General features: G+C 40.1%; 1 protein-coding gene across 7 annotated transcripts in view; it reads right to left on the bottom strand.

The window, feature by feature from the left end:
- Nucleotides 1-15,133, bottom strand: part of LOC111871760 (zinc finger protein 664) — a 61,893-nt gene extending 46,760 nt beyond the window's left edge. The window contains exons 1-4 of one of the 7 annotated variants that reach the window (XM_033754387.1): nucleotides 14,702-15,133; nucleotides 13,569-13,651; nucleotides 10,269-10,783; nucleotides 498-751 (exon numbers count right to left, since the gene is read on the bottom strand). In XM_033754387.1, the coding sequence (XP_033610278.1) occupies nucleotides 498-635 (138 nt within the window). In that variant the 5' untranslated portion in view covers nucleotides 636-751; nucleotides 10,269-10,783; nucleotides 13,569-13,651; nucleotides 14,702-15,133. Of the gene's footprint in view, nucleotides 1-497; nucleotides 752-1,198; nucleotides 1,791-10,268; nucleotides 10,784-13,568; nucleotides 13,652-14,701 lie in introns of those variants that run through there. The other 6 variants (XM_033754382.1, XM_033754383.1, XM_033754386.1 and 3 more) reach the window with 6 other exon arrangements.
- Nucleotides 15,134-16,452: the final 1,319 nt, after the last annotated feature.

Below are 16,452 nucleotides of genomic sequence, written 5' to 3'. Positions count from 1 at the left end.
GAATTACAGGAACTCGAGAGTTAACTCTGATTGCCTAATTCAAAATATTTCCTCTATATTCATCTGCAATAAGCAAGTAAACTCACTGCAGTCAGGACAATGCCCAGGCTGAAATTTAAATCAATATTTATAATAAATACCATTCTAACAGATTCAGAAGCTGTAAGTTCATATGGAAAACTGATGAAATTCTTGTCTCATATAGGCTTTCTGTAGAAGACAATTATTTCAATCTTCAAAATAAAACAACTCAATATGTTCAGTAAATTAAAAACCACTTAAGCCATATTCTATGGCTGGACATTATAGCCTACACACTCGGTAAGTCGAAGAAAAATATAACACAACAAAGCCACAAAACAGATAGATTACATAAGTAGCAATAATTACCTAGTTATATATGATACTTTATATCTACATAGTATAAATGTCTACTTAAAATTTGGAAAAATTTTAATGACACAAATCAACAATGGACAGTCAGACATATAGCTCACCTCATATTCAGAATTCATAACAGGAAATTTAATTACAATAGGGCCCTTGTCCTCTTCTGTGTCAATTAGCTGATTTTCATTGTGATATGATTGGTATGATTCACCATCTGGATCAGGTTCAGGCTTCATAAAATTCATGTTGTGTAAAATTGTAACTTTATATTTATGAGATCATAATTTCATTTCTTTTTCAGCACTGTGATGCACAGTGTAAAATCTCTGCACATATCCTTCTTCATTCTTCTAATTCAGACCTAAACAAAATACGAGCTGCTGCATGTTGCATTGTTTAAAAGCACATTTTCTGCCCCAAAGCAATGATTATTCTAAAATTAAATGATGACAAAACCCTCGAACTGACAACTGACAAAAACTTACACAGTTCTTATGGTCTGTATGCGAATTTCTGTAATTTCTGCCCTTCACGAGTGTATGGAAAATAAAACTAATATTTTGTTTTAACTAAAAGGTATTGTTATTAGTCATTGTTTATCGGTTATTTTTGTAAGACAAAATAAAAATCAAAACGTAATAGTTTTATTGCCTTTCCAAGTAAACAGTAACATTTTACAAGCCGTCTAACCTTCAAAACCTTACTTGGCCCGCACGTTTTTAAATCCGTCTTTATCGTTACCGATATATACAGCCAATTATTCTGCTACTGAATCACTCGTAATAATGTGTTAAATTACAATACTTACTTTAGTGACGATTTAAAGGCTCACACTTATTTCCTGTTGGATAATATAAAATAAATGTCTGCATTTGGTTAACAAAATCTCACCACAGCAAAACACAGATATCCACACTCTGTCAAACACACTGAGCCTAATGGATACTCGTTACCTCGTTACTTCTGCAGCAACCCAATCATGTCACATAAATTCGACCTACACAGTTTCGTCTAACATCTAGAAATCTAGAACATCTAGAAGGCTGGGCCCTTCAATGGAGAGATGGAGAGAGAGAGAGAGAGAGAGAGAGAGAGATGAAACACAACGTTCAGCAAAAGCTTTGTCTCGTGAAGGAGTTAAGGAGCACGCCACGGCGAAATATCGCTGAGTGGAGATACAGCTTCATGCATTCTTAAATTCCGCTCTAGACGGAGTTGGATGGACAGCTCCATGCTCCGGCCATTTAACCCCAAGAGCAAGCGTCACCAGTAATCCTCCTATACAAGCCTGGTTGGGCCTAACGTCGGTACTGACGCTTTTTAGAAGAGAAAATATCTTTCCTCAGTCTAGAATCGAACCCAAAGACATCGGTCGTACAGCCCTTAGCACATTCACTATATGAATTAAGCTATTCGGATTTTCCCGTTAAAGCATAATCTATGACGCATACTGAACCAGTTTCATATCATCCCCCCCCCCTCTATCTGGAAACCGACCGCGTTCATCAAAAGAATAAAGCTACTGCTGCATCAGATGCTGACTGGTCCCAAAGGAATCGCTGCAGCAGACCTAGGCAGACTGAAATGCTACTGAAGAAGTGATGAATTGATTGCTGTATCGCCACAGCCGCTGTATAGAGCAGTGACACGGTTTTATGCCAATAACAGAAGGCTACACATTTGTGCACTTGTCTTTGAAGATGCTGTATTAGCTGTCAAAGTCAAAGTCACATTGCGACTGACGGTCAGTCAGTCTGTCTGTCTTGGTGTCGAGCCATATGAAAGTTACTGTCCTGTTCATTTGGGGCGCCCTCTCTGACGAGAGGTCGGGTCTGTCATTTGTCAGTCAGTCTGTGTTAGTAAGTCCATTGTCAGTATTTACATATATTTACAATCTAAACTTAATTCCTATTTCTATGTACAATATATACAAGGCCTCTGTCAATCCAGGCACAGTACAGCAGATTATGCCCTATTTCTAGTAGTATTCGCTACCACAGTAGCCTAGTCACTTGAACGGTAGTATGCCTGACCGCTGCCAAGTTTAAGCCTCTTATACTTTCTGTGTCTGGCTTCGCCTTGTCCGATGTTGCAAACATTCTCATTTTCATGATTTTGTATGACTTCTGCTCGTTTCCTGCATAATTTTGTTATATAGTCATATACGTACGGGATTTCAAATGCCATGTGCAAGTCACGGACTGGTGTTCACCTTGGAAAATTGGCAATGGTGCGGAGAACCTTGTTTTGCAGGCGCTGCAATTTCACTAGATGAGTGTCTGCCGCGAATTCCCAGGTGGGACTACTATATGTCATTACAGATCTAATGAAAGCTTTGTGGAGGGTCATTTTAATGTTAGTGCTCAATCGCTCACTTTTAAATAGGGAATATACCCTAATGAATGTTCTGAAGGCCTTGGCTTCGATCATTTCTATGTGCAATCTCCATGTAACTCTTTTATCAAAGATTACACCTAGATATTTTGCACTATTTACAAATGGAACCTTTCATCCATTTAAAGTGAGACAAGACTCAGGCGGTCGACGACTACGAGAGAAGTAGACCCCCTGAGTCTTATCTTCATTAATTTTAATATTCCAGCGCTCACACCAGGTCTCCATTGAGCTGAGACCGCGCTGGAGTTTTCTAACAATAAAACCCTCCTTGCGATCTGTCACATACAGACAGGTGTCGTCCGCAAAGAGTGCCATGTGAACACCATGTGTTTGGGGGCATCATTTATGTACAAACTGAAAAGGGTAGGGGAGAGGACTGAGCCTTGTGGTACCCCTGCTTGCATTTCCCTTGGGGTTGACATTTGGCCTCCAACCAAAACCCTGAATTTACCCTGAGAAAGAAAGGACCCAATAAGTTTGGTCAAACTTTTCGAGAATTCCAATTTTGATAACTGAATGCCACGTGGTATCAAAGGCTTTTTCGATGTCCAAGAACACCGCGGCCGTAGATATTTTGTTGTTGAAATTAAGGGTCGTATGGTCCACCAGCCTCATACATTGCAATGTCGTACTGTGACGTGCACGAAAACCAAACTGGCTTGCGTTGAGCAAGCTTCTTTCTTCAATATGTTTTTGCAGTAATTTCAAAATTACTTTTTCGAATAGTTTTCGTGTCGTGGACAGGAGGCTGATCAGACGTAAATTTTGCGGGAATTTCGGGTCTTTACCGGGTTTAGGTAAAGTTATTACTTTTGCTTCCTTCCAAGTATTTGGAAAATGAGAGAGCCGAAGACAATGATTAAATAAATGAGTTAGGTGAACCAGTGGTCGCCTTGGAAGTTGCCTCAGGCATTCATCTGAGATGCCGTCAATTCCACAGGCCTTTCTCAATTTCAAGGAATTTATCAATTTTTGTACGTCACATGGTCTGATCCTTTGAGGGGGCTTGTCATCTACGGTTTCGAGCAGAGCTTGAACTCTAGCCTCCACTCGCCATTAATGGTTATCGTCGCACAAATTGTGCGGTCGGAACTGATTTTCCAAACAATCAGCAATTGCATTGGCTTTTTTGAATGGGTGAAATTTAATGCCTGCAGCACCATGAATAGCAGTTGATGCCCTTGGCCCATCCCGCTTTAGGAGGGACTTCGCAATTGGCCATATACCCTGAGGTGTGACTTCAGCGTTACCTATTTTTGTTTCCCACCGTTCAAGTGCCTTTTTTTGTATTAGTTGTAGAAGAGTAGATGGACGAGGGAACTGGAAATGGACCTCAAAGTAAAATAACAAATTCTGTTTGAAAATCTGCCCAGAGAAACTGAGTGAAACAAGAAAAATCTGTCTCATTTGCCGAGGCTTGAAGCAATTACCTTCGAGGACGGAAGTCCCTAGTGATATTTAGTCATCTGAATTTGAAAATGAGACTACTAATATTACTCACTATCTGATGATACAGCGGTGGGTTTATTGATGCCTTTTTTTTTTTGTAACAACACAGTGAAATGAAGCCCTAAGTATTGAATGGACAAAAGTTCATAGTACACATTTATAAATGTAAAATAAATAAATTATATTAAATGATAATAATTCTGCAACTTCTATGTTGTGCAGTACAAGTTAATAAATTTGTTTCGGCTTTTTCCAGTAATCCGCCGGTACCTTTGTCACATATATGTCGGATTACCAAGATTGTACTGTAACACCCTTAACATGCTATACATTTTTGCAGGTCCCCACTCCCTTCCCAAAGACATACAGTAGGTCATTTCCAGGCATCTTGCATAGGACGGCGGTGAAGGCCTGTTTCACTTCAGTGTTAGTACCGAATTTTTGTTCTTGTAGCTCATGCTTATGCGTTGGAAATGTCCAAGGATCACATGGTACGAGGTCAGGACTGTAGGATGAGTGTTCTATGAATGTTCCACCGCTCTGCTAGCACCTTCAACATCACATGTGAAATATGCGGAAGTACAGTGTCTTGAAGCAGACACCACCGTTTCTTCAAAAAGTACAGTCTCTTTTTTGGAATAGCGCCCTTAAAGGTGTTTCAAGTGCATCTGCATTGCAAAAGTCATTCATACATGTAGTTTGCTTCTGAGATGGTCTGCGCTGAAAAATGATGACCTTTTTTTAATGAAAAAAAAAAGCATCACTTTTCCTGACAACGGTGATGTGAGAAAATCCTTTGGTGGGGGTGAATCTTTGTATTTATATGCGTTTGATTCTTGCTTCGATTCAAGGTCACATCCTATTCAAAAATCACCACAGGTAACTGTAGACGATAGAACGTCACGGGTTTGTTCAACAACAGTAGCATTTAATTTGCATATATTTCTGTAAACATTCTGCTCATCATGGTCACGAGGAACCCACCTCTTGCACACTCAGCTCATATGTCTAATTCCATTGCAACGATATGGTGAATCACTTCAACGACATTGTACAGTGTGATTCAGAAAGATGGACACAATTTCAATTGGCTATATTTCCTGAACTATATGTTGCATTTCAATTCTGTAAAGTACATTTGAAAGAGGATGTTGTAAAGTTTTTAATACTACTGCTAGAGCCTCCAGCACCACGTCAGTTGTAAGCGAGATGGCTACTATGCAACAAAAGATTTTTTGCATTCGCGAGTTCAGTAAACGTGAGTCTGTGACTGCGGTGCAGCGTGCATTTCGTCGTAAGTTTAACATCCAACCTCCAACAAGGAAGAGCATTTATCATTGGAATAAACTGTTTGATGAAACTGGCTCTCTGTGCAAGGGTAAGAGCCCGGGCCGACCGCGTGTATCGGAGGAGAACATGGAGCGCATTTGAGTGAGCTTTGAGTGTAGCCCAATGAAGTCAACTCATAGTGCTAGTAGAGAACTTGGACTATCGCAAACAACTGTCTGGCATGTACTGAGGCCCCGGTTAGTCTACAAACCATACCACCTACAACTGGTACGGGCTCTTCGTGCAAACAATAGGGTAAAGCGTGTAGAATTTTGTGACCATATGCTCAAAAGCATGGAAGATGAATTGTTTCTGCCTCGTGTCATTTTTAGCGATGAAGCTACGTTTCACCTAAGTGGGAAAGTCAACAGGCACAATGTTCGCATACGGGGGCTACAAAATCCCCGTGTAACACTCGAACATGTGAGGGACGGCCCGAAAGTTAATGTGTTCTGTGCAGTATCGTTAACAAAGGTTTATGGACCTTTCTTTTTTGATGAAAACACAGTTACTGGAGTAACGTATCTTAGAATGCTGCAAAACTGGCATGTCCCTCAAATGAATGAAGATTCAGGAGATCACATTTTCCAGCAGGATGGAGCTCCACCCCATTGGCACCTGAATGTTCGACGTTTCCTGAATGAATCTCTACCTCAACGATGGATAGGTCACATGGGGAATGAAGACCTGGTACTTTAGTTCTGGCCATCGAGGTCTCCTGATCTCACACCCTGCAACTTTTTCCTGTGGGGATTCGTGAAAGATGCATTTTATGTACCACCTCTTCTCACAGATTTGAATGACCTAAGAAACCATATCACAGCTGCGGTGAACTCAGTGACGCAAGATATTTGTCGTCGAGTGTGGGATGAATTCAGCTACCATCTAGATGTTATCCGTGCAGCCGGAGGGGGGCACATTGAACATCTATATACTTCAATGTATGTATAATGAAATGTAATTTACAGAATTCAAATGCAACATAAAATTCAGAAAGAGAGCCAATTAAAATTGTGTCCATTTTTCTGAATCACCCTGTATTTTAACTATAATATAAGTTCCTTAATGATAAACCCTTCCACTTTTTCAGCAGTTATTCTGTTTTATCAATAGTCACATTTGTGGCAGCAGTGGTTGGTCTCCCACACCAAGCGTCATCAACCACCCTTCTTACAATGTGTCCACGATTGAAACACTGTAATACATCTCATTAGTTCTGTTCCATATGCATTCTGAGATTCTGTAAGCTGAAGATGCTTTCCATTCCTTGAAGGAGTCATTGCATATGGCAGCAGTCCTGGGATACCTGCTGCCTAGTGAGTTAATTGGCAATGCAGTCTCAAATAACATGGTGTTTGGAGGTATACGATTAGATGTGCAACCCAGCAGTAGCCTTTCCAAGGCTGCGATGAAACACCCGTCAGGAGCTTGCGCTACTGTGAGGATATTACAACTACCACAAATACTTAATATGGAGAATTCCACCTGTGTACCAATAATTCTGCCCTGACCTAGCTCCTTGGTTTCAAGCAACTCGTCGAGCAGACAGCATCCTGGCCCATAGTTTTCAACAAAACAACTGTAAATCTGAATATCACCAACTGCTGATGCACAACAATGCAGATGAAACTTTAAAAGATTATGTCCTGGGGCATGCACTACCACCAAAAATGTTTAGTGACAGGCAGTTTGAAGATTTGAATACTACTGCTGCTGTAGCAGATTACTGGGGTAGGGCCGCCCCGAAGATGGAGCAGTTGCATGACAATGATGTGGAACCGATCCTACTGGAGGTGGTGGCTGGAGAGGGGCCAGAGTGTAACGACATCACTGGCTGTAGTCCCACCTACAACAGGTACTAATCTCAGGGGAACTTTCTTATAGTGTGACACAGCTTACTGAAATGCCACTTGAATTCCTACGGCCAAAGACAGCCATAGTGACGTTTCCCTGGCACGAGCTGAAGACGTATTGGGACACTTCGCATCCGGCATCAGTGCTACTATATTCCAGGAGCAATAGTGAAGGGGCTATCAACCACTATGACATCCACCAATGAAGCCTAAAAGCCCTCGAAACCGGAGCCAAGGTTTGATGCACGTGTATAACACTGGGGGACTGTTCTACATGCACTACTTCACCAAGTGGCAATAAGTTAACGAAATCCCTAACCAGAAGTGTTAACGGTCACTGGTGTCCATGTGACCAACATTTTCTTCCACTTCAGGGACAAGAAACTTCACAAGGATGAAGGCTGACGCTTTGGATCACAAATGGAGAAGTTATTATGGCACATGGGATGTGTTAAGACACAGACCAATCCTCTGCACCCACAACTGGACTGTATGGTTGACAAATACATGAAGACAGTGGCGGAGCACAAATGGATGGTGTTTTCAATGTACCAAAGAAATTGGAATGAGAGGCTACCCCTTCTCTTGCTGGCTTATAAAGCATTAACCAATGAGATCACAAGCACAACGCACACCAGCATAGTTTTTGGAAAATCATCTTGTGCCCTGGGACAGGGAGAGGAAGTTGCCTATGATGCAGACATTTGCATACTGCTGCTATGTTCGTAGGTATTAACTTAAGCAACATTTCATACATGTATAGCTGTGTACCTGATGTAGCTTCATATGAAATTTCACATGCCTAACTGCAACCACTGCAGTCAAACCAAGAACAAAAGGAAATTTCTACATGGCACTCATAATGTTATGCACATTCTTAAAAAAATCCTGCCCTACAAAGGTTGCACATTCCTGATTGCAGACATGTGAAGTGTATAAATTTTGATATCAAGTTAAATTAAGAGCAGCAAAAATGTTCAAAAGCTAAAATGCAGGCTGCATACTAAAAGCATGGTTATCTCTTAAATCAATTTTTTTCATTAAGAAAGGAAAATACATTAAAACGAAATACCTCCTAGAAAAGGAAACTGAAACAAAAAAATTCATAAAATAATTTTCTGTTAAACATTTACTTCAACGAACCATAATAGAAATGCTTTCCTTTCTTCCTGTGCTTAGAATCTTGATAATATACAGGAAGTCCCAGGAGGAATGTGCCAAACTTCGGGAGGGTGTTCCTTATGTTAAAGTATGCCGATATAACCCAAAACACCTATGTCCAAAGTTGAACGGTTATGGAGATAATGGCCAGAGAAGTGTGAAACTTTGACCGGTGTTACACAATTGTTGATTACAAAATACATATTAAAACTGGCAGGAATATGTGGTTTCTGTAATGTTAATAATGTACATAACATCAAACTAACTTGTGAGTGACATGAAGCCATAAAATTGAAGTACAAAATACTCGCTCGCCATGTCATAATTGTCCTTAGGTTTCCAAGCACTATACATGACACATGACTGGCAAGCGCTGACGTAACATGGCTGACTGCGCTATAAGCTGACCACATAACTGTATTAAACGTACATTCACGGAAAATCTCTTTTGGAATTTTGTTTCCATTATCTCATGTGGATTATTATGGGACCATGTATGCACATTTCGTAAATTATTTACACCGTCCCGGGTAAAAGACGCCTCATCACTGAATACAATGACACTTAACAGTTTGGGATGAGCTTTTATCCAGTGGCACAAATCCATGCGCTGTGCATGGTCACCTGGTTCCAGATGTTGTACCCTTTGATCATGGTAAGGATACAACTCTTCATCATGTAAAGTTCGCCACACCTGCATACGTGATACGCCGATGCGAGAGGCCATTCTACGAGTGGACAGACGTGGACTTCTCTGAACCATCTCAAGAATGTTCTCTCGTGTGTTCATCATTCGTACATCCTCCCTTTCAGAGTGCACAGAAACACTCGGAAGACAACCAGTATCACGAAATGTCTGGTGAATTCACGTAAATACACTTCGAGATGGAATCCTTCGATTGGGAAAACGCCTTTGGTATTCTTCAACAGCATCACGTGCATTGCCACCGCAAAATCCACACACAAAATGCATATCACAATATTCCACGTGTGGAAACACAAAAGGCATTTCAGCAACTCCGCACAACTAATTACCAACCATTCATGACGCGGCTGCAACGTACATGAGCTTACAGCTAGTGTGAATCACCACACTCAAGGACAAACATAGATAAGACGTCTCAGCTGACAGGTACACTGCGTGGACCCGCCAGAAGACCACACTTTTCTCAGGCCATTATCTCCATAACCGTTCAACTTTGGACATAGGTGTTTTGGGTTATATCGGCATACTTTAACATAAGGAACACCCTCCCGAAGTTTGGCACATTCCTCCTGGGACACCTTGCATATGGATGAAGGAACACCATAAATCATGATACACATTTTACATGGTCTATCCTGGGTGTGAATGAATATGATGAATGACTTTATCTATCATTTTGTCTGCACCGAAAAACTCCTTATTACATATTTCACATCGATAAGGTTTCTCACCAGTGTGTCTACTAATATGTCGATTCATTTGTTGCTTTCTAGAGAATGCTTTACTACATACAGAACACTTATACGGTTTTTCACCAGTATGAGTTCGGAAATGACTGGTCAACACACTTCTTTGAATGAATGACTTTTTACACAATGTGCACTGGTACATCTTCTTGTCAGTATGAGTACGAATATGTTTCACAAGATATGATCTTAATGAAAAAATTTTACCACAAATGTCACATGTATATGGAATCTCACCTGTGTGAATACGAAAATGATTGATGAGACTAATTTTCAGAGAAAAACGTTTGTTGCAATCTTTACAGGAATATGGCTTTTCTCCTGTATGCATCCTAAGATGATTCACAACAGTTGCCTTTTGTGAGAAAGACTTGTGGCAGTCTTTACAAGCATATGGTTTTTCTCCGGTGTGAGTCCGCATGTGTACCTGTAAGCGAGACCTGAAAAGGAATGCTTTGGAGCACAATTGACATGTATATGGCGCCTTTCTATTTTGTGTAGTGGGATGGTACCCATACTTTCTTTTACATGTTTCACTGTCACTACTCTTCACGTCACATGCATTTTGATTTATAATAGTAGGATTATTAATTTCCGTTGAAGTACCAGGTGAAAATTCTGCTTCACTCGAGACATCAGAACTTTCAATGACCCTGTGTTTCCTGTCAATAATGTACATGTTGCCACATGATGAGGAATAAACGCCTTCTTCACAACTGACATCTCCTTGAAAGCCAACCTTCTGCGCCTCACTGCAACAGATAAACCAGAAAACATAAAAACAAAAAATGTTTAATTTCTTGACATTCATTAAATTTTTTGCCCGTCAGAGCAGGTACTGGTAGAAACAGACAGTCGCAGACACCTCAACAGTTTAATTATGTACCTTGAAAGCAATGAGTTTTGAGTGAAAAATATATATGAAATATATATATATTAAAGGGAACAAAATGTGTGTATTAAAAGAAGAATTAAAGCATGAGCAGATGAGTAGCTTCACTTGAATAAAAAGCTGAACACTAATAACATTAAAGCATTCGCTGATGTCTTGTACTGATGTTGAAAAATCCAATCCTTAAGATTACTAGTAACAGTGTCCTAGCATAACCATACTCTGAAGTGGCTGGATGGCGAAGTGTGTCGACACTTAATTTGCATATCTCCTTCTTCTCATGAGGTACTGGTAAATATCCACTTCATCGTACCTCACTGATTAGTCTATTCTGACTGTACTCAGAGAGGAGAGTATGTGTGAAAGTTCTTTATTATGTAAACTCCAAAGGTCTCTGGTTTGTTTGCTTTGTTGGGAAACTTTTGTACTGTGATGTCATGCAACTGTAAGTTATATTCTTCTCAGACTCTAACATATGTCTGCAAAGTAACCAGAACAGCATAAAAAAACTTATAATCCTGTGATTTTGGAAGCCATAAACTGACAGTTCTCAGTTATAAAATGATAATGAATATACAAACAATGAATTGCAGCACAAAATTATGTGTAATATTACTTCAAGTTTGAAACATTCAAGCAGGAATATGTGCATACACAGAACTACCCACACATTCATAGACTAAGTGTTCCCTGTGTGTGGTATCCAAGTTATATGTTTTAGAGCGGATCTGAGCATAGCCCCTACCAAGTTTATGCATGGAGTCCATGCAACTACATAATCTTAGTAGGGGCTACGATCAGATCCACTCTAAAACATACAATTTGGATAACCAAGAGAAATGCAACAAATAACCAATGGATCACATCCCACAAAATTGTATTTATAACCTACATGACAACATAGTGGGAAATAATGCAACAACCCCCTTCAGCATACCAACATATGTCTGCTAAAGTTTGCACATGACCTAACACAACTTCTACTTTGAAATTTCAAATATCAGTGTTTGTAGTATATTATTATGTCATTTCATGTCAATCACATATCATTTAAAATTCCATCCACTTTTTTATCAATCTTTAACTTTTTAATATTGTAAACATATTCCCAAGATACATTTGCTACAATACAGCAATGTGTTAACTACTACAGATCCGTATTGTATCCAATCTGTTTAATTACTTGAGATATGTTCATTTAAGGCCTGATGATGGCCGAATTATGTAGTATACCTATATTTCTAATAAATAAGTAAAATGTACATTAACATCTACTATCTCATTGAAGATATTTCCATACAACTCGTTGTGTTGTGGTGATGGTTATAATACATAAAACAATCTAATACTATATACACAACAGGACACAATCTATAGTTTAATGAAGAGGTAATTTTGGGGAGATTTTCTGAGGGAAAAAAAAACAATGAATAGTTTTGCTATACAATGCATGAAACAAAATTTTGATTATATATATCAATATATATCAATGCTGCATTAAGTTCAGAGACTGTAATATATTTTATACCACAGGCAGATAATAGATGGCAGATTATATTTACTACAGGATGGTGTGGGGTTTTATGTAGTTTTGTCATTACTCCGATGACAACCCACTTCTTCGGAACAGTTTGTTGGTCCTGAAAAGGACCGTGGTTGCTGAGATGTTTGATCGGTGAGGTAGCGTGGCGAGCGCTGGTAGGGAGAGAGGTTAGTTGAGGTGAGTGGACTGGCCGCAGTGCGGCCGCTGCTTGATCGCAGTGCGGCAGATGGTGGAGGTTGCTTGATCGCAGTGCGGCGGCTGCTGATGAAAGGCTGGTCGTTGAGCGCGGTCATAGGAGTGATGAGGTAGTGGCTACACCAGATGCCCAGTGGGTCGGACAGGGACATGACCACCGGCGAGTCCAGGCGAGGTGCCCCAATGAGTCGGGTGTGAGAGAGCTGGAGGGCCGAGGCAGTCGTGCCTGGCGCAGCCTGCCGATGCATCCGATGCCGCTGGCGATGAAGCCTGCTGGCTGATGTTGCTTAAGTGTGGCTTGTTCGTAGACTGAAGTCAAACTCATGATGCCGGTTTGCGGCTGCTCCTTTTTATACACTACCCGGTGGGCGGAGCGAAACTTGAAATTGAGGAGAAAGAATTTGCAGGGCGCTCATTGGCTAGCGCGCATGATGATGTAGATGCGGGGCTAGCAGCGAGCACAGTATAAATGCGAACGTTTGGAGCAATTTGATTGGTTAGCACGCGTGATGGTGAAAAGTGATGTGAAGAGTGTGCATTGCAGAAAATGCGTGATAATGTGGGATGTTCCCACAATGATTTTGATCTGGTGGAAATATGAACAATAAACTGTTATGTCAAATAATACAATGTACAACATAACAACATAAAGAATGTGTGAGCTGTAACTTAGAAGTGATGTCTCCTTCAAATATGAGGAAGACACAAGGACACAGGGACACAAGGAAAGACTGCATAATAATATTAATTTAGATAAATTATTAAGAAATATTATAAGCTGCTAGTACTGGATAATAACTCATTCTACAGCCTAGTTTATTTCCAGTTCCAAGTTATGCTAGATCAACTGATCATTCTTCTATTCATCACTTCAGTATATATAAAATTATAATAACTGTATGCTCACCTGCCAATAAATACTTCATATTCCTCTGTTGTTATTTCAGTTTCATCATCTTGCTGAAATTTCATAAGCTCCCTCAATGCATCCTGAAATTTAAAACAGCCAACAGTATGTAATGAAAGAATTCTTATTCATCCTTATGTATTATTATTCTCTGTCCTTTCTAGTGAATTATGATAATTGAACAACACTGTCTCTTGTGGGTGAAAACTCAATAAATGTAATTTCTGTTATGATCTTTTAACTTATTGGAAATTTGTAGGAAATACACAACCATCAAATAACTTCATTCACAGAACACTTGTATCAGTTCCTGGAGACAGATACATATACCAGACCTTGCCATTTCAATATTAGATTTCTTGTTGCATGGATGATTTGTTTTATCTTTAAATGTAACAGTAGAGTTCCTGCTGGTACTGAGAACTGTGGTCTGCAATACTTAAGCAAACAACATCTAATTTCTGTATTGTGGCAGTTCTCTAACAATGTTATGTTGCCTCCAGGGTTACTAGGCATTAATATAAAATATGGAGTCATACTACTGTATATATGTTAAAATAAATAAATAAAGAACAACAGAAATAACATTCCTCAATCCTGTCACTCTTCCATATCCAACTTACACTTACAATTGAAGAAATGGTAAGGACTGAACGCAAAATATGAAACATGTGCAGAGATAAACAACAAAAATATTTCTCAATCCTTCAAAAACTGTTTCCTACCAAACATACATTTACACTAGGATAAGAGATGAAGAACGAATCCATGCAAAGAGAAAAGTTGTTTTGAAGAACATTCATGTCTTCCCAACTCCCTCCAGGATTATCATACCACAATACATAAGAATATGTCATGATAAGCTTCCTTTCATGTCTTCCTCATTCACAACATAGTTCGGTGACGCATAATCTATGCGTTTTCACTATGCTTCATCAGATAACCAAGGAGCAAACACAGACTGCTCTTAGTGCAGCTTTCTTTTGATGAACAGAGACTGACACAATTCCTCTCAGACACTTCTGTAACTTCCTTACACACCTCCAACGTTCATATAAAAATATAACGATTTACTAAACAGTAGGTAAAAGAGGCTAAATATAACTACATCAGACCAAAATGAAGCCCCTCACCTTAGTCTCTGGCACATTATCGGTATTTTCCAGGGGATCCTGTTCATAATTAAGAGAAATGAATTCGAAGTCACCCTTCAATGACGCAGATTGTATCTCCGAATCTGAATCAGGTTCTGTTTTTATAGCATTCATGATGTGTCGAATATGTCATTTCAAGGACTGCAAAACTTCTTGATTCTCAATTTACACGCAATCTGGCACTTGCTTACATAAAAATAAAATTGGAACAAATTATCGGTATAACATTCTGCCTCAAACACATCATTAGTTCTTCTGTTCGTTCTCTTCTGCAGCACACACACTTCTATATTACGATACCAGCAGTCAAAAAAAAAAAAGTCACGCATATACTAAGACCCAAATCAAAACGTATTTGAGTACCATGTTACTACTTCGATCATTGCACACACGGATAACTGTACTAACTGAGCAGTCAGCGCGCAAGAGCAACATGCCGTGATTATATAACACGTAAGCTGTGTTTGAACTGTAGGCGAAAGTGCATTTTTCAGGCGGTTTGAGCACTCGGACGTTGGGGTTAAAACGGAGCATGAGAGTGCCGGCCAAAATAATTTATATAAAGGAGGTGGTTTAGGATTGACAGTTTGAATGTATTATTTATGGAAATGACGTTAAACGTCGGCATCGACGAGACATTCGATAATATGCAAGGATGGGAAAGCATATCAGAGAAAGGGAAACTTATGTGCTATATAACGTGGCTCTTACTCGACGGTTCCGTATTCCATCCTGATGGCCGCTTGTGTACGGAACTCAATTATTGGAACTATGTTTCGTTAACTCTGCTGCAGTGGTCCGCCAGCCCTCCCAAACGTTCAGCGTGCACCCCCTTCCCCGCCCCGAAACGGCTACTTGCTGAAGGAAATCATCCAATTTTATGACATTCCTGAACCCTGAGCAGTAATTGGCTGAAACAGGTGCAAGCCCAATTTTCAGTTAAGAATAATATTGGCGGGGATTTCCATCCTGAAATGAACGAACTTTCCTTTCCAGTCCGCTCCAGATAATGTCCTTGAGTCAAGCAAAAGAACAAGACGAATTTAACCGAATGCCCTGACGAATAGTCCATAAATTTGTGTTCTTGCAGTAGAACTTTCCTCTACTTCAGCCAACTCGTGCCAGTTCACAATGTCTGATAAACGGTTGCAACGGTTACAACCGTTACAACACTGCAGCATGTGTTGGTGCTGGGTACGGCCATCTGTATTAAGAAATGTGAATCATAACAATATGGCAGTAGTTCCCTCTAGTGGGAACATGATGAACTGCTCACTGTGTTAGGCGAAGTGCAGACCGTGCAGACGGCCTAGTGCTTAGCAAGTAGCGTAGTGCTAAGTGCCATGCAAAATGCTTTAATTGTAGCGTGTTGACGCCAATGGCGGTAGTCCGCTAAGCGCTGAGCTTACTCAGTTTCACAGGCACTACCATGGCATTGTAAAAATTCTCTAGAAACTTGTTATTATCAGAAAGGATTTATTTGAAATCGAAAAGTAGAAGGGAACATGATGAAACGGTATAGCGTAGTCGGTGTGGCGACTGGCTACAGGCTGGAAAGCCGAGGGGTCGGAGTTCGAGTCCCGTCGTATAGACTGGCTCTGTGGTCGACCAAAACTCCTATGCAATGGGTACCGAGGGCTCTTTCCCCGGGGTTAAAGCCTCAAGGTCGTAAAGCTGACCACTCACCTCAAACTAGTGTCGAGGTCAAGAAAACGTGGATATATACATTC

The sequence above is a fragment of the Cryptotermes secundus genome, unplaced genomic scaffold (genome assembly GCF_002891405.2).
Source record: "Cryptotermes secundus unplaced genomic scaffold, Csec_1.0 scaffold633, whole genome shotgun sequence".
In the NCBI taxonomy this organism is placed as follows: domain Eukaryota; kingdom Metazoa; phylum Arthropoda; class Insecta; order Blattodea; family Kalotermitidae; genus Cryptotermes; species Cryptotermes secundus.
Note: the sequence above shows the minus strand (reverse complement) of the source record. Positions and strands in the feature narration are given on the sequence as shown.